General features: G+C 36.8%; 1 protein-coding gene across 1 annotated transcript in view; it reads right to left on the minus strand.

Annotated features, from left to right (window-relative positions):
• Positions 1-19,852, minus strand: part of KIAA1598 (KIAA1598 ortholog) — a 107,325-nt gene that overhangs the window by 71,806 nt on the left and 15,667 nt on the right. The window contains exons 2-3 of the mRNA XM_008580957.1: positions 14,608-14,660; positions 4,300-4,360 (exon numbers count right to left, since the gene is read on the minus strand). Of these exons, the coding sequence (XP_008579179.1) occupies positions 4,300-4,360; positions 14,608-14,660 (114 nt within the window). The remainder of the gene's footprint in view (positions 1-4,299; positions 4,361-14,607; positions 14,661-19,852) is intronic.

Below are 19,852 nucleotides of genomic sequence, written 5' to 3' on the forward strand. Positions count from 1 at the left end.
ATAAATAAATAAATAAATAAATAAATAAATAAATGTCGTGAACCATTTATCTCAGATACAGTTTTTTGACTAATATTTAGTTTTCATAGTCCCCATTTTCTCTTCTTTTGAGACTGAGTAAAGGGCACTCTACTTTCCTGTCATCAAACTTTAGATTAATTAAGCAGACTTAGTAAGAGTAAAAATTAAATGAATACAATGATAAAGATTGCTGTACTAGCCTTTCAATTAAGACTTTCAGGCATTGGGCCGGCCTGGTGGCGCACTGCTGTAGTGCGCCGCTTGGGAAGTGTGGTGGCGCTCCCGCCAAGGGTTCCCGGCCGCTCACTGGCTGAGCGAGGGGCGGGAGCAACGCCGAGGGTTGCGATCCCGTGGCCGGTCCCGGTCTGGTACGGGCGCGACACTGAGGGTTGCGATCCATTGCCGGTCACGAAAAAAAGACAAAAAGAAAAAAAAAAAGACTTTCAGGCATTAATTTGAGTGCTCATAAGGAAAAAGGTAAATTTTTTAAAATATCAAAGGTATTTAGAGAAAGAGACAAAGAAAGGAAAAAGAGAAATAATGGTAGATGAAAGCAGAGTTTACTTGTTATTCTGAGGTTGATTTTAGGGAAAGTTGGTTCTATTTTTGCGTACTGCAGGAAGCAAAAATCCCTACTAACCTATCTTGACCAAAACTTTTTATGATGAGTTCAACCATAAGAAAATTGAACTATTCCCACTATACACAGTACGCCAACCCACTATCAATAATTCAAGCACATTAATTGGTAACAATGCCAATGGTATAACTCTTTCAGATGTGAGTCAGTGTCAGCACTACTGTAAGCACATTCCATTAATCCATGAGGGAAGGAGAAAATCCCACACAATTGCAATTCATACGTTCACAAATAAGAGGTATTTCTTTCATAGCATATTGGCCTCCAAAGATAGTGATGGAGTTTGGATGTGTTGTCCCCTCCAAAACTCATGTGGAAATTTGATCTCCAATGTGGCAGTGTTGGAAACTGATTGAGTCATTGAGGCAGATCCCTCATGAATGGATTAATGCTCTCCCTGGGGGAGGAGGGGTAGTGAGTGAGTTCTCGCTCTATTAGTTCCCACGAGAGCTGATTGTTTAAAGGACCCTGGCACCTCTTCTCTCTCTCGCTTCCTCTCTCGCCATGTGATCTGCTTGTACCTGCTGGCTGCCTGCCACTTTTCTGCCATGAGTAGAAACAGCCTGAGGCCCGTGCCAGATGCAACTGTCCCAGAATCATAAGCCAAATAAACCTCTCTTCTTTATAAATCACACAAACTCAGGTATTTCTGTTATAGCAACACAAAATGGACTAAAACAGATAGGTAACATCAATAAGATTTCCCTGATTTTCTTCGTTACAGCCACATGCTGAAATAAACTGGCTATTGAAATTTAACTGTAATGCTGCAACTTTTATGGTTATTTTATCTTCAACAAGAATAAAATGTTTTGTTGTGTAGTTACCAAATCAACACTTTAGGATATAATCAAATAGTCTGACTGACATAGCATCTGCAGAATGATAGACAAAGGCCTTACTCCCAATGAATGGGGTCACTTTCCCTGCTATGGTCTGGCCCTTTGCCCATGACATATTTCCATCTGATCCTTCTGGGTCTGGTCAGCTATGATCAATCTTAAGGGATAAAGTAATAACAGTTTTATATCACAAAAAAATAACATAGCAAAAATTTAGAAGAATTTTATAGCTTTTATGGGAATGTTACTTTCCTTGGTGAGAGGGCTATTTCAAACATTCAAACTCTTAAAAATGTCTAAGTTCTATGAAACTACAATTCCTTTTCTCTTTTTTTTTTTATTACTTTACTGAGGTATAAGTAACACATAAAAAGCTGTACATATTTAATATATACAACTTGATGAGTTTGGAGATAAGTATATATCCGTGAAACCATCACCACCATTAACACCACATACATATCCATCACCTCCCAAAGTTTCTTCCCACCCTCTTTATGTATGTATGTATGTATGTATGTATGTATGCTCAGGGCCTTTGCACTTGCTGTTCCTCGTGCCTATTAAGCCCTTCCCCTGGATATCTGTGGGGCTGCTTCCCTCACCTCCTTCTGGTCTCAGCTCAAATGTCACTTTATCAGCAAGGCCTCTTTTGATCACCCTAAATATGAGGGTTCTTCAAAAAGTGCATGCATAGAAAAATAGAATTAAAAGGTAATATGAATCTTTCCAGGCACTTTTTGAAGACCCCTTGTAAAACAGCATCATCTCCCTCTAGCTCTGACACCTTCCACCCGTCTCATCCTGCCTTATGATTGCCCTCAGCCCCCACTACCATGTGGCTTATTCCCCATTGATGGAGTTTGGATGTGTTGTCCCCTCCAAAACTCATGTGGAAATTTGATCTCCAATGTGGCAGTGTTGGAAACTGATTGAGTCATTGAGGCAGATCCCTCATGAATGGATTAATGCTCTCCCTGGGGGAGGAGGGGTAGTGAGTGAGTTCTCGCTCTATTAGTTCCCACGAGAGCTGATTGTTTAAAGGACCCTGGCACCTCTTCTCTCTCTCGCTTCCTCTCTCGCCATGTGATCTGCTTGTACCTGCTGGCTGCCTGCCACTTTTCTGCCATGAGTAGAAACAGCCTGAGGCCCGTGCCAGATGCAACTGTCCCAGAATCATAAGCCAAATAAACCTCTCTTCTTTATAAATCACACAAACTCAGGTATTTCTGTTATAGCAACACAAAATGGACTAAAACAGATAGGTAACATCAATAAGATTTCCCTGATTTTCTTCGTTACAGCCACATGCTGAAATAAACTGGCTATTGAAATTTAACTGTAATGCTGCAACTTTTATGGTTATTTTATCTTCAACAAGAATAAAATGTTTTGTTGTGTAGTTACCAAATCAACACTTTAGGATATAATCAAATAGTCTGACTGACATAGCATCTGCAGAATGATAGACAAAGGCCTTACTCCCAATGAATGGGGTCACTTTCCCTGCTATGGTCTGGCCCTTTGCCCATGACATATTTCCATCTGATCCTTCTGGGTCTGGTCAGCTATGATCAATCTTAAGGGATAAAGTAATAACAGTTTTATATCACAAAAAAATAACATAGCAAAAATTTAGAAGAATTTTATAGCTTTTATGGGAATGTTACTTTCCTTGGTGAGAGGGCTATTTCAAACATTCAAACTCTTAAAAATGTCTAAGTTCTATGAAACTACAATTCCTTTTCTCTTTTTTTTTTTATTACTTTACTGAGGTATAAGTAACACATAAAAAGCTGTACATATTTAATATATACAACTTGATGAGTTTGGAGATAAGTATATAGTGAAACTACAATTCCTTTTCTCTTTTTTTTTTATTACTTTACTGAGGTATAAGTTACACATAAAAAGCTGTACATATTTAATATATACAACTTGATGAGTTTGGAGATAAGTATATATCCGTGAAACCATCACCACCATTAACACCACATACATATCCATCACCTCCCAAAGTTTCTTCCCACCCTCTTTATGTATGTATGTATGTATGTATGTATGTATGTATGCATTGTGGTAAGAACTCTTAACAAAAGATCTACCCTCTTGGTAAATTTTAAGTATACAATACAGTACTGTTAGCTATAGGCACAATGCTGTGTATAGTAGATCTCCAGTATAATTCCCTTTCTATGAATTAACCTAAGGAACTAATAAGATCACTGTAAAGATGTATGTCTAAGAATACTTGCCATGGCATTATTTATAATAGCTAATAACCTGAAATAATCTATCAGTGAAGGAATATTTAAATAAATTATGGCACTATCACATAATGGAATACTATGGTTGACAATTAAAACTGATGTATATCTCTACTGACATGTAAAGATGACCACACTATACTGTTCAGTGAAAAAAGAAAGCTGCAAAACTGAATTTAAAATATGGTCGCATTTTTGTAGATACATATATGACATAAATAAAAGAACAGGAAAAATAGACTATAAAATACTAACACTGGCTTTTCTCAAGGAGTCAAGTAACAAATAATTTTTGTTCTTTAACATTTCTACATAGTAAAATTTTTTTATAACAAGTACAAACCTTTATAACAACACCTTTGTGAAACAATAATGCTTATTCCATTTCTTTAATGGGGGTCAAAGAGGAAAACAATTCTTGCTTTCTTGATTGTATGACCAATGTGTCAGCAATTAAAGAAGGTATATGTCTACTCATATAATCCCAAAACAGTTATGTGTGTTATAATAATTCCACTGAAATGCTTACTTTTCTGAAATTCCTCCAGTTTTTTAACAGCTTCATCTCGTTCTTGCCTAATTCTGTCACACTGAAATGAGGGAAAAAAAAAAAAGGAAATGTAAAATTTGTATCATAAATTTCAAGTATGGAAAGGCAAGCAAGGGCAAACTTATAAACAACAGCAATTTTCCAAAAACAAAACAAAATTAAAAACCTTAAAAAAGCATCAATGGTCCATGATATTTGTGGTGCTCAACCAACATGGTTTTTGTACCATTTGTATCTGGCCAATTTTCTTGGACCTTCTAAAATGAGTTTACCTTGCTGCTCATTATCTCCTCAGTTAACATCCTTGAGTTAAAATGTATTCATTCTTTAACAGAATGTTTGTGCCTATTTTTATGTAGGCTAATGCAGTGACCATCCCACTCATCTGCAGGTCAGATTCCCAACAGTTTCAACTATCCAGAAGCACATGCTTTGAAGTGAATGGAAAGACTCTGAGTGAAGGCAAAATGCTGCCACGCACCCCACGTACTCTCTCATCCAAGCAAAATGGCCCTTATGTCCTCAGAATTCTGAATAGAATGTAGCTAATTTAAAGGAGAGAAGATAAAAGTATGTATAAGTATGTATCGTTTATATAAACTGACTTTTTAATTTGAAAAGATAGGAGGAGATTCACTAAAAAGACTGTAGGAGGCAAGACCATAATAGGCAAAATTAACTATTAAAGCATGGGGACCTTTTAAGGTATATGGTATAGAAACAAATATCACATATTTCAATAGGCTCTGAAGGTATTATTAAATTTTTTATAAACCTAATGTTGATTATGAGAACTGAAGTAAATTTAACCTAAATTTCATAAAACAGGGAAATATAACACATTGTAGAGAGATTTTCATCAGAAGTACCTAAAAAAATTTTTTTAAGTGATTTTTAGCTATTAGAATAATAATTAAAACTTTAATTTCCTGGGAATACCTTATCTGGCATGTTAGGAATCAAATATGAATAAAGCACAACTTCAAATTATATTTATTCCTGACATGCCAGATAAATACATTGGGATTTCATCCCTTTGGATGTTTTAAATTTCAAATGTCAATGACTAAAAAGTTATAATTTAAAAAATCCAAATTAAAACAGTGAGTCTCATCTATCATACCAGACATTTTCTCAAATACTGCTGGTAGACATGTAAATTGGTATGATTACTTTGGAAATAAACTTTTACCAAAACTGAAAACGCACATCCCATATGACTAAGCAATTCTACTTCAAGGTATATATACCTTTTTCTCAAATACTGCTGGTAGACATGTAAATTGGTATGATTACTTTGGAAATAAACTTCTACCAAAACTGAAAACGCACATCCCATATGACTAAGCAATTCTACTTCAAGGTATATATACCCAGAGGTTCTCTAGTAATATGTACAAGACAATCCATACAAAAATATTTAGTATTCATAAAAACAATAAATCATGGTATAATCATACAATATACTGTGGAGCAGCAAAAATGAACTAAAGCTATTATTTACCAACAAAAATATGAGAGTTCTTCAAAAAGTTCATGGAAAGATTCGTATTATCTTTTAATTCTATTTTTCCATGAAATTTTTGAAGTACCCTCATAAATCTCAAAAACCATAATGTTGAGTAAAAGGAGTTACAGAATATATATCAAATGATACTTTAAACATACAAAAACATTTCATATGTTATATATATTTCATGATACATATGGCATACATAAAAAAATATAATTATGAAACGGAAGGATACATACAAAATTTGACAGTAGCTATCTCCAAAGAGATAGGGAACGGAATGGGATTAGGGATAGGTGACACCTCTTACCTTCATTCTTATCTACATTTCTTATCCCATTCTTATCTGTAGCATTGTTTTTTTATTTTTGAATTTCAAAAGAAATAACAGCTAATTCTGTACAGTGGGTATTTCTTATATTATTCTCTGCCCTTTTCTGTGCTTTTAAAATATTTTTAAAATAAAAAAGTAAGAAGCAAACAGTTCAGTTTTCCTCTTAAGTCTCTAAAGAACTAATAAAACTTTCAAAAACCTATCTGTGTTCATAGAGGTAAATCCATTCTGGCAAGAAGAATAAATGAAGCAAGTACATAGTGCTAAATTAACAAAGCTGGCAACTAAATCCTGACTTAGTCCACCCAAAAATGAGTAAGGCTGGACCAAAGGTCATTTTCTAAAGGAGAAGGCATATTCTTTCATTAAGGTTTCCTTGTGAAATCCACCATCTATTTAAAAAAAATAATTCTGTCTAATGTCGTTTCTAATTCCAACTTAACAGAAAACTACATTTATCATTTTTTGGTATTCGAAACTCTAAACAAGAGTTCTGGACCCTCATATAAGCTTTTCTTAGACCCTTCCCCCATAGTATGGTCCAAGAGGACTATACTAGACAGTATAACCCTTAATTCTATGAAACTGCTGACCAGCTGTTCTAGGAATGTTCCTCTTGTTTTCTAGAACTAGCCTCTGTTTGTTTTGGTCCTCACCACCACCGCCAGTCAGCGCATCCTCCCTCCAACGATGCATATTATAGTCAAAAGGCACAAAAACAAACCTAATTTCTGACTAGACTCAAACTCCTGAGTCATGATTGCCAAATGAACTATATTTGGTGTTTCACTTTCAAATTAATTTCACCTTTCTTAATTTGGCATTTCTGGAAGTGTGAGATGCCCTGTGAAAAACTGTCTTCATTTAAGTGTTGGTGCTTGAGAGTGTTGCTCCTGACTTTTAAGGTCACTTGGATCCCTCCACCTATCTTTCAAAACTCTGAAGAAATGAGAGGTTTATTCAATTCTCATTTAAATCAAATAGACAGAGTTTTCATTAAGACTTTGCATGACAAAAGCATTAAACAGAAATGATGCTCTATGTAGTCAGATCTGAAAAAGGCGGTCACCAATTGACATCACACACAAACCACCAATGCAGCTACCATACTGTTCATTAGCAATGCATGACAATTTTAGGTAGGTTTGTACCAGCTGCCCAGAAGTAAAACTTTATGTCCATGCTCTCTCTTCTTAAGATCCAGGTAGACAGGCTCTAGTCAATAACAGATCTCAACATCAGTCTTATTCAAATATGTAGGTATCCAGTTCCTATAGTGCAGCTATATAGGTTCACACTAACTCTATATTTATCATCAGCAGTTTCACAAGCTTGTCTCCCAACCCCAGCTGTGTTCGATCAGGGGTCTTCATGTTGCTTTGCTTTCTATTTTCTGCAAACACATTATGATAGAACTGGCAGTCACAGAATTTACCATCTGCTATGCTGAAAGGGGTATGTTGGGGGTGGGGAAATCTACACATGCTACAAAATGCAGCTTACTCATTCCAAACCAGAACTGAACAAAATATGAAGGACATACTAATTAACTGAACAGGAATCCAAACACTCACTTATTTCATCAATTTAGGTGAACCCAGAAAAATATCTTGCAACTTTTCTCTCATTCTACCAACAGGGAGGAGTTAGCAAGGATTATGGGCCTTTTCAGAAGAATATTTTATCTTTACACCACACAGAAGCCCCTCACCCATTCCACCCCTTCCTCTTCCCTGCTCACGCAGCTGCACCATTTGTAAAAACTGCTTCTTTTTGTGTGAGAATTGCTCATGAAGACTTTGCAATAGCAACAGATGTTCTTGGGCCCACATCTCTTAATTATGATGCCCAACCACTCTCTGTAGCTCAAGGCTGGGGTAGAACCCAGCAGGACGAGTACTGGCTGGTTTAAGCAAGCTGGTTAACATTACATCTACCTCAGAGTCTCTATTTTGGCTCTTTATGAAGTGGTGAATTGTTCAGAGGTTGGCCTTGCTTGGTTTTGAAAGCCCTTAATATTAGAAGCCCTGGCTATTTTCCAGACCTCTTCCTTGAGCCTTATCCAGGCAGATACCTGGCCTCTGAAATTAAACCAGAATCTTAGAGCACTGGCAGACTGATTTGCAGAGGAAAGTCTTTCCAGTAAGAACTGGCATCTTCCCTGTCCTCCCCCCAACCCCCAAATGGGCAGTTTATCTTTATCCCTCACATCTCAACCAACTACTGTCAACACTACAACGTCTGTTTAAAAGGGCTCAGCAGAAGTACAGAAAACTAATGTAGATACCAAGACATCTTTATATTTTGTGCAGTGTATATTTTATGCAAGGAAAACCTTAACATTCTGAATTATGTCTAACTTCCACTAAAATAAACATTAATTTTTATCTCCCTGGTGCACAAATAAAACAGGGTTGCTAGCCTATTGAAAGGGCAGTTTGGGACCCAAGAAGTGCCTACATGCACTACAATACACACAACACCAAGAGAATGGACAATCTTATACACAGGGAAGTACCTTACAGTTGACTGAATCAGACTTCTAAGCAAATATCTACTGTAATCACTGAATGTTTCTATTTCCTTCCTCTGAGAAACAAATTTACACAGCAACTACAGGTGCCAGGCACTGTGTTAAACACTGTGGGGGAAGGGGGAATACAATGGGGAACATACTACCTTACAGTTGACTGAATCAGACTTCTAAGCAAATATCTACTGTAATCACTGAATGTTTCTATTTCCTTCCTCTGAGAAACAAATTTACACAGCCCCTACAGGTGCCAGGCACTGTGTTAAACACTGTGGGGGAAGGGGGAATACAATGGGGAACATAATAGACAATGCATTCTCACAAAACTTACCATCTACCAAGAAAGATCAACAATGAAACAAGCAATTTATAAGGACACTGGATATGAGAGAAATACTGCACTATAGGAACATATAGCAAAGGCTATGACAGTAAGGTTGAAGAGTTTTAACCCTACACCACTTTTCTAGAAGTTCATTCCTTTTATGTCCAGTTACACTATTTTAAAATTTAAAATATTTCCCTGAGATATTTTGGCTAGAACTCAACTGTGCCTTCTGGATTTCTACAACCTTATCCTTAAAGAATATAACACATTAAATCATTCCCACTAGGATGAAATTCCTTTCACTCTCTTTCTCTTTTGGTGTTCTTCTTTCTTCCAATTCAAAGTTCTTTCCCTCCAATTTTCACAGGCAATAAAGAAGTAGTAGCTGCCCCCTAAAGCTGTCTTGCAGCATTCTCCAAATTCTAGGTATTGTGTGTTAGATGGAAACACATGTCATCAGAACAGAGATCCTTGCTCTTTGTTTCTGGATAGATTGCTGTTAATAAGAGACTCATTTTCACTTTCAAACTGCTAAGTAATTACTTTTTCTCTGGCACAACCACTTGCCACTCTGTCTCAAAGAAACTGCATGTATGTGGATGTATTATGCATGAACAGTTAGCATAATGGATGCATATCTTGCTCTTTAAAGTGGCTTCTTTATTGATTTTTCTTTTTTAATAAAAACACTTTGGGACCTTCACCTCTGAATATTACACAAGAGTAAGAAATTTTAACAATAGACAACTAAGCCAAGATTCAAACAGTATCATATATCTTGCTTCCTGAAATGTAAGTCTTGGAAAATGTCTGTCTCTTTCCCTTTTCATTCATTGTTCCTGGCAAGCTGACAGAACTGCCTGATGCACTGTTAGTTACAGTAGCTCACCCAAACGACTTCTAATCAGCCACTTAAATATTTATGCATTTCAAAACTTGATCTCAGAACATAATATTAAACATAAATACTTACTATTTAAAGGCAGCCATTCTTCTATTATACAGATTTCCTTCTTTTTATGCACACTTCACACACACACTGCCACCCTGAGAAATGTGAAAGCTATTCCTTTCAAAGCTCAATGAGGGTTTTCCCCCCACATAGGAAAAACCCTTAAATGATTATGACAAAGATCCTGAGTGAACCATAAGAGAATGCCCTTCAATTGTAGAAGCATGACTAACATTTGAATATGGTAGCTGCTACACAAGCAAAGTAAAACCTTCTATCTGGTTGATTCCAAAATACATAATCATCTACTTTTCCATATCCAAAAAATATAGACTAGGAGGAGTTGCTGACTTCAATGTGACAGGCTCTCTAACTTTTTCACACACTATTGATAATGCCATTCAGAAAACAGGCAAAAAATAATGGAAAGTAGCAAGCAGCCCCCTTTCCATAATCCCTACTTATATTGATATTAAAGACACAAATACACACACACAATTCTCAAGTTCTTAACATTTTATTCTAACCCACATCGCTTGCTTTTACCCTAATTAATATTTTGATCATAACGCATTTTGGTCAATAAATATGAGAAGGGCAGGCTGGCCCGTGCTCACTTAGGAGAGTATGGTGCTGATAATACCAAGGCAATGGGTTCAGATCCTACACAGGAATGGCCGGTTCACTCACTGGCTGAGCACGGTACTGACAACACCTAGACAAGGGTTAAGATCCCCTTACGGGTCATCTTTTTAATAAATAAATAAATAAATATGAGAAGTGCATAAGAAATATGCAGATGCTTTATTACAGAAAAGCAATTAATTCTGCTTGTGAGAGAGAGACAGAAAACGTTGAGGGAAAAAAAGACATTTAAGCCAAGCATTAAAGCCTAAAAAATTTTTTCACATGGAAGAGTAGGAACCTGTCTTTTTTTTCTTGCCAAGCTCTAGGCACTCACAACAGCATAATCAATCACAGTTATTTGTCACCTTGTCTGTGGCCCTCATGAGAGTGGTTTGACTCAAGAGTAGGATCTTTATATATTTTTCTTTTTATCCCAGTACTCAGATGGCCTTTAACAAAAGGTTTTCCCTCCAAAAAAGCTTTCCTCATAAACTCAAACCAATTCTGGTTCCATGCTCAAAGTCACTGATAAAAACCACAAAATGATAAACATTCCATTTTTCATAAAAAGGGAGAACTGCAAAGGAACTAAAAAAAAAACACTAAAAAGCAAGAACTGCAAAACACCCCCAAATCTCCTACTCTTATCCTTGGTATATACTATGTCAGAATCTATATGCATGTGTGTATGTACAGGTATACACACACACATATGTGAATTTTTCTGACATTAGATTGATTTGATATTTAACTTTCAGTTTTTCAACACAAATCAATAGATGGTAAAGACAAATGACCCAGAAAAGTACTGAGTCTGATAATCTGCTGTGAAAAATTCACATGCTAACAATAGAGAATTAAGAATAAAACTAGGACCTTTGTGGAAAGAGTCAATAAGCTCCTACAAGTTTACCTACTAAAAGAACATGTGGTCAGAAGATGCATGTTTGAATCTAGATTCTGCCATTAATTATCTGTATAACCTCAGGAAATTCACCCAAGCTCTGAGATCCTGTTCTCTCCTCTGTGAAATGGGGCTGGCACAGGGATGCTTGGAGCAATAGATGACAAAGATAAGAGAACACAGATGTCCCCTAGTAGCTTCTTAATAAACAGAGCCTCTTAATGCAAACTGCCTTCCTTAAGAGCATGTCCTACCACTTGTCTCAGCAAAGGAGACTCCAAACAGGGCAGAAAAAGATCCTGCCCAAAGGAATCACATCTACTGCCTCCTCATTGATAAGATTCATGACCTGGCAATAAAGATAGTTAGACCTAGTGAGCACATCAAAAAGGGAAAAACATCTTGCAATTTACTTTTTTGCACCCCCCCCCCCATCCATGCAATAAACAGAGCCTCTTAATGCAAACTGCCTTCCTTAAGAGCATGTCCTACCACTTGTCTCAGCAAAGGAGACTCCAAACAGGGCAGAAAAAGATCCTGCCCAAAGGAATCACATCTACTGCCTCCTCATTGATAAGATTCATGACCTGGCAATAAAGATAGTTAGACCTAGTGAGCACATCAAAAAGGGAAAAACATCTTGCAATTTACTTTTTTGCACCCCCCCCCCCCATCCATGCAAAATTTCACCACATCAAATTTACTATGGCAAAAGGAGTCTTACTTTATATTTCTAACCCTGACTGATTTAACTGAACTCTGATTTGGGGCCATGAGAGAAGGACAGCCATGTGTATCTGCTGATTTGGACTGGACAAAGCTCACCCAGCCAGGCACAAGAAAGTGCTTTCCCAGAGAAAATGGTGTTCTCCATTTACCATATCCAGAACTAAAGCTGCTTTTACTCATTCTATGTTGTACAAAAGGCTTTTATCATATGCTTCCCTCCTTTGTAATACAGCCCCACTTTTGGGGTAAAAATCTACAGTAATAAGCAAGCTAGTCTTTTAACAGAAGACAAACAGAATGCAGTGAACTTAAAACCACTCTACTTTGTTTTGCCCAACCACACAGCATTCCATATTGCTTTCATTTACTTTCTTCCCCTTTCAGTTAATAGTTATTTTTAAAGAATTAGAACAGAAGCAGGTCAATAATGCCTACAGATGTTAAAAAATTATTAGGCCATGCTCTACGCAGAGAAACATGTAAACAGAGGGCTGAGGTAATTTATAATCCTTCTTTTACCAAATGCATTTTACCTATAATTCTACTTGCATAACAGATGGTTCACTTAAAACCTCACTGTAGAAAGTAGCTCTCAGTTAAACAATCATCATCAAAAACAATAAATGTTTATAGAGCATCTGCTACTTTTACGGCACTGCTAGGTCTACAAGTAAACAAGGATTAAAGAAGAAAAGAGATAACAAAAATTAATCTTCCTCCCCCTATGTTATTCATTTTCTTCTACACCATTCTTTCCCTACCACATGAACACACTTGTTTGTTTTCCCCTCATGTATCTTCTAGGTTAAGTCAAAGAGTCCTCCTGAATTAACTCCTCCAACTTGCTTTGCTTTTCCCCTCCATAGGGGACAGGAGCAGCTATGAAAGAGATTCAGATGGCTGATAACCTCTCAGCCTCTCTCTCTTCCTAGAGCTGGAAGATGGTTGGGTATCTCAAGAAAAGAGGCTCAATCCATTTGGCCTAAGCATCACCCATTGGATTGCTTTGAAATTATGGGGCATCGGGGACTTAGGATCTAAGCACAACCTCCCCACCTGTTTATATCCTCAAGACATCTGTGACTTTTGGTGGTTATGGTGTTAGAACAGAAATCTTCTTAACAAACTATTGTCTGTGATCTACAAACCATGTTCTACATGCATTTACCAGCCAGCTCCTATCATGGATATTTTTATCACCCCTACTTACCAACGGTGAAAATAATGATAAAAAAATCCATTATAATCTGCTTCAAACTAGAGTACCATTAATATTACCCACCAGACTGCAATTACATAGGTGAAAAATTAATGAGTGAGGAAGTTAAATATGATTCTTAAGAGCCCAACAAAAATAATCCCAAATATGCCACAAGTTAGACAAATATTTAGTTTACTGCCAATTTTTATTATAGCTCTTACTCTGAAATTTTAAAGATGAAGCTTTATAATTTATGGCAGTGATGATCACCTTCTTCCTTACAACCACTAAGGACCTGCTTTATTAATTTTCTACCAGTAACATCATGTTCTGAAATACTGGGCCTATCAAACAAAATGATGTCTTAAAATAAATTTTGTTTATATCTAAAAATAAAAATGGATAGTTCTGCTTCCTCTCTCCTATTTTTCATCTTCTATCCAGTCCCTCTACTTTTCTGACCTTTGCCTGCCATTCCATTTGTCCCCTCCCTAAATTTACAAGGAAAAAATATATATTAGCAAACATGCACAAATCTTAAACAGACATTTTTCAGACACACGGTTTGAAGATACAAAGATACAGTTTGTAAAGGTAAGTAGAATTCTACTCTTGAACAGTTAAAAAATAAAACTGTCAGAGCCCCGAAAATATTCACTAGGCTTCCCTATCTTCACATTGGGTGTTTTTCAACTTATGGCATATTATTTATTCATATAGATAGAGGAAGCAAACATACAAAAGATTTATGGAGGTATTTGGACTAAACACCAATGGCTAATTCCAAAGAGTGATCTCCAGAATCGAATATGCCTAGGTTTCAAAGGAAAATGTCTCAGGACTTCAATTTCATCACCAGAATCTCAAATCTAACTGTTAGGGAAAAAGTACAATTCTTGGGGACTTGAGTTGCTTGGCCTGGTGCCTTGCTGCACATTTAGCCGTGTAGTTAATCTTCCAGAGCTGCGCCCACTGCAGCATGCCTGCTATTCTTTACCATCTGGAGCCTGGAGTTGATATTAGTTTGAACCACACATGCAAGAGAAAAAAAAAAAAAAAAACCCTTATGCACATTTAACTGAAATTGGTGGCTGAACAATGAAAATGCACTATGCCGCCTAGGCTGTTACACATGTAAGAAAGGGAAAAAAGGATAAAGTACAAACCTTCTCCTTTGTTTTCTGGTTCTCTGCTCTAAGGTCTTCATATTCGCCTATTGCTAAAAGAAAAAAGGAAAGCAACATTACAACACTATCGAAAGTGTACTATAGCAAAACCTGGGAACCCAACTAACCCCACTGTCTACTTACTAGGTTGGGGTAGGATGGAGAAGAAGATACAGAGGAAGGGCTTAGGGTTTTAAAAGTTGGAAGAAAAAGAGATCATAGCAGATGTCAGCTCACCAAGCTGAATTTCAGTTCTCCCTAGGTTATTAGGAAGACCCTTGAGCCAGCAGAGGTGATCTGTGACAAGTCACTTCTCTTTGATGCTCAGCACTTGGTCCTATGAAAAGATTCAGGTGGGTGTTCCCTGAAGTTCCTCCCAGCACTACTGGTCAATGGTGCTATAATCAGGGGTTTATTTAGAAAATCAGCCTCTACAAAATACAGTAGGCTTGCACATTCAATTCAGTGTCACACATCTGCTTTATCCACAGAGCAAAAGGTTTATACTACGAACATTCAGCTAAGAAAAACTATTTTGGGGCAAGATTATCAGTCATGAAGCCACAACCAGAAACCAGCCAGACTCATTTTACTAAGTCGGAAATATATGTAAATTGTTTGGAAATATTTCTAATTATGTGTGGAGGGAAATTTTTCTATTTAAAATTCTTTATTCCCAGAAAAACATAATAACTTGAACCCCCACATTCATCTTTTGGCCAAAGCACCATTTTTAGGTATACTCACAGTTGAGAATGTGATGTTTAGAGTGTAAGTGGGAAGAAAGAGAATGATGGAGCAGAACGTCTAAGGTAAACCTAGAACTGCTACTCACCCCCAGGTCAGCATCCTGACTGGCACCAGAGAGCCAGGGAATCACCAGGTTGGACTTTCGTCTTTTTCAAAAATTGAATTGGGATTTATCTACAAAAATCTCTAATAAAAAAAACCAAACAGGGCTTCCTATTTCTATGAATAATCTGAAGACAGAAATAAAAAAAATCTCAAACCATTGGCTTTAAGAACATCCCAGATAATCTGGTCATTAATCCTAGAAATATGTGATTCTAACATTACGCCTCGGCTAGTCAAAGGTTCAGAATAGCTACTGTGATGGTAGTGCTGAAATCTTAAAATCCAATTCAAATTAACAAATATTTATGGGATTATACCACTGATGCCCATAAGTTTTATTAGCACCCCATGGCCATTTAAATAAGAATTAATGAACAATTTTATTGAAGCCACACTCCAAAAGAATCTTTGAAAATTAGAAAGCCCATAAAATAGATGCATGTATACATGTAAAGATACAGCCCTTTTGAAAATTACATTTTCAATAGAAAATATTTGATTGACCACAGAATGAAGCCCTCTGCACACCAGCTCCTCATCAACCCCTACCACACAGCCCCCAACCATTGAGTGTAAACTAAATTGTCTTTGGATCTGAAAAATCAATGAAATGTGCCCACTTTTAACATAAAAAAGCAACTGACTAAAATATTCTAAAAATACGCACTTACACCATTGGATAGTCTATGGTCAGGTCCCAAATCTTATTACTATACTGTATCTGATACTGTTTAAAAAAAAACAAATATATAAATATTTTATTGAGAGACTGTGATTTAGGTTACTTGACGTTTAAAAGTATCTGTAAATAACCACAAAAATTCCTTGAACTATTTAAGTCAAGTGAACAGATACAATGTGCGGGGGGGTGGGGGTGGGGGTGGAGAGGAACAGGTAAAAGAGCATGAAAATCAAGTACAATGTAATTTGAGAAGTAAAATTAAAAAATAAATAAAAGTATCTGTAGATGAAGTTGAAAATTAAAATTAATTTAACACTATTATTGGTGATCTACTTTACAAACATACAAAATAAACAATAAAGGCTTATAAAACCATGATCTCATACTGACATTAAGAAATTTTTTCTATTTAAAACATCAGATAACAGCTTTGAAGGCTTTTTGAAAATACTGATACTATTCTTCTGCTATAGTGCCAATAGAACCCAGATAAAATATTACAAACTCCCAATTACTACGTCTTTATGAAAAGCATTTACTAGGAACCTTTCACCTATATTTTAATGGAAGCCACAGAAAATATGCTTTCTAGTGAATATGTACAACTTAAAAAAATAAATAAAGCTACTAGGAAAGGAAATGGGAAGTATAGAAAGAATTCAACCATTTTGTAAAAGGAAGGGTGTAGTTGGGGATAGGGCATAAAAGGAAAGAAAAATATTTACTTTTATTTCTTTGAAGTTAAAAAACCAAGCTCATGTGGTTTTTTTACACAAGATTTACACTCACACACACATACACAAATATATGAGGGTACTTCAAAATGTCCATGGAAAAATAGAATTAAAATAATACAAATCTTTCTACGAACTTTTTGAAGATCCCTTGTAAAAACATAAATACATATACGCACATATTTCACAGTGAATACATACATAACCCCATCCTCAGCAAAAGTGGCAAAAACTGAAGTGACCTATATTATCCAGTTACTACTTCTTTTGGCAATGTTAAGGGGTTGCAGAGAAAGCCTTCTCATTTCAGAACTGGCTAACAGTTTGAAAAATTTAAAAAGTGTACAGGCCAAGTGATTTGATGAGAAAGAGATCCTCCAAATCCTGAATTAACCAATGCACAATCTGACCATTTCTCTGCCATATGAAAGATACCCATAGCTTGGGAAGACTTCATCTCTCAGGTTTACAGGTGTAGTATACAAGGGTTCTTCAAAAGTTCTTGGAAAAATAGAATTAAAAGATAACACAAATCTTTCCCCAAACTTTCTGAAGTACCCTCATATTTCACTGTACTATAAGGTCATATAGGGCAGTGATTAAAAAGTACAGCCTAATACCAGCCTGAGCACTTACTGGCTAGGGGACCTTGAGCAAGTCAGTTGATCTCTCTGAGTCTCAGGTTCCTCATTCGGAAAATAGGAATAGCAATTATACATCTCTCATAGCATTGTTATTAAGAATTAATGAGTTGACATATATGGGTGTTTCAGCATATTAAGTATTCAATACACGTTAGCCATGGTTGTTACTGACACAGCAAAGTACATTAAATCTTTTGCACGTGACAAAGAGATCAAAAGAGAGCTACCCTCGAAAGCCCTCAGTCTCAGGCTTACTTTTGTCCCACATGGTCTGAAAGATGGCAGACCAAAAAAATCTCTGAAACCTGGGGCACTACTATCCTCCACCAAATAAAGGGAGGGAAAAGGGGGCTAAAGATCAACTGTAAACAGTTTTCTGTAGTAAAGAAAGGCAGCAAAGAAGTGGAAGCATATCTGAGAGCTGTACTTTTCCATCTGGTTTCACATGAGAATCACCTGAGAAACTTTTAAAACATACAGATGTCTATCCCCTTCACCACACTGCCCCTCCCACCCCAAGACTCTGATGTAATTAGTCTGGGGTAGAGCTTGGGCATCCTTTTTTTTTTTTTAAAAGATAGTGCCCCATATGATTCTAATGTACCACCAAGGTGGGGAACCACTACATAACAGTACAGAACAGAAAAAAAAGAAGATGGTGGAGAAAACAAGGGGAATATCAGGCAGAGCATGTGTTCCAAGAATCATACTGGTTTTCTATTTTCTAATTCCCTAATGCCAAGAAAAGGAGTTTTCTTTCCAATCTTCAAATCATGACACAGACAGTCCAACAGGCAGCTGAGCATACTTTGTTGTTTCAGAAACATGACAACTAAAGTTCATAACTACAATAACACCTCTGGCTAGGGTTAACAACAATCACAGTTTGCCTGGGACTTTGCCGGTTTTAGCACTGAAAGTCCAGCGTCCCTGGAAATCTCTCAGCCCAAGGTAGACTAATCACCCTACCTCTAGCTAGCACTAGCTCCAAACCAGGATTTCCAACCAATACTTTCTAGACCTGCACTGTCCAATACGGTAGCCATTAGCCATAAGTGGCAACTTAAATTCTGATCAATGAAAATTAAATAAAATATAAAATTCAGTTCTTCAGTTGCATTAGTTACATTTCAAGGGCTCAACAGCCACACGTGGCTAATGGATACCATACTGAACAGTGGACAAAGAACATTTCCAAACAAAAGCAGAAAATTCTATTGCCAGTTCTATTCTGAGCATCTCTGTCCAGATGCCCTGCAAGCACTTCAAACTCAACACGTTAGAAAGTGAGCTCAATTATCCCTTCACACAAATTTCCTACTTCCTGTAGGCAGGGTCTCCTTTCACTGGAATCATCTGCCAGGTCCTCAAGCTAGTAACTGCAGGATCACCCTTGATCACCACTTTCTTCTGTCTCCAAAGTATCATCAAACTACTCAGATTTTTAAAAATGTCTTTACCCTGCCCTTCCTCTGCAGCTGTTATCTCTGCCCTAATTCATATCCTCAACAACGACAAAATCCTATCTAGCTCTACCTAGCTTCTCTCTATCTCAAATTCATTATTTACATGGTAATTAACATACTGACAAAGCAAGCTGGTCATTTCATTTTCCTATTTAAAAACCTCCAAAGACCTTCACTTCGCAACCTGAACCCCACTCTACTATACACCATTCAGCCTCAGAGGCTACAACTTACTCCATCATGCACAAGTCACAACTGGCCGGTACAGGGATGGAACCCTGGGCCTTGTTGTTAGCATCACCACACTCTAACCAACTGAGCCCCCAGGTGCCTTTTCAAAAGTTTTTCACCTGCAAGGTCTTCCCCACCTCATCCTTTTCAGTGCAATTCAACTGTCATTTCTTCTAAGAAGTCTTCCTCATATACCTCTGGCAAAATCAGCACTTATATTTTAACACACCACCAGAGTACACTGTTCATATCTCTATTAGAGCATCTACATATAACATTACAAATTATCTGCACATAGATCTGTTTTCTTGTCTTTTCTCCCACTTGATTTATTGCTATACAGTAGTTCTCTCTTATCCATGGTTTCACTTTCCATAATTCCAGTTATCCGCAGTACAGTACAAGAAGATATTCTGGGGGGAAGAGAGACCACACTCATATATCTTATTACAGTATATTGTTATAATTGTTCTATTTTATTATTAGTTATTGTTGTTAATCTCTTACTGTGCCTAATTTATAAATTAAACTTCATCATAGGTATAGAAGAAAACATAGTATATGTGGAGTTCAGTACTATCTGCAGTTTCAGGCACCGTGGCAGTCTTGGAACGTATCTCCCAAGAATAAGGG

This window comes from Galeopterus variegatus, unplaced genomic scaffold, assembly GCF_000696425.1.
Source record: "Galeopterus variegatus unplaced genomic scaffold, G_variegatus-3.0.2 Scaffold2224, whole genome shotgun sequence".
In the NCBI taxonomy this organism is placed as follows: Eukaryota; Metazoa; Chordata; class Mammalia; order Dermoptera; family Cynocephalidae; genus Galeopterus; species Galeopterus variegatus.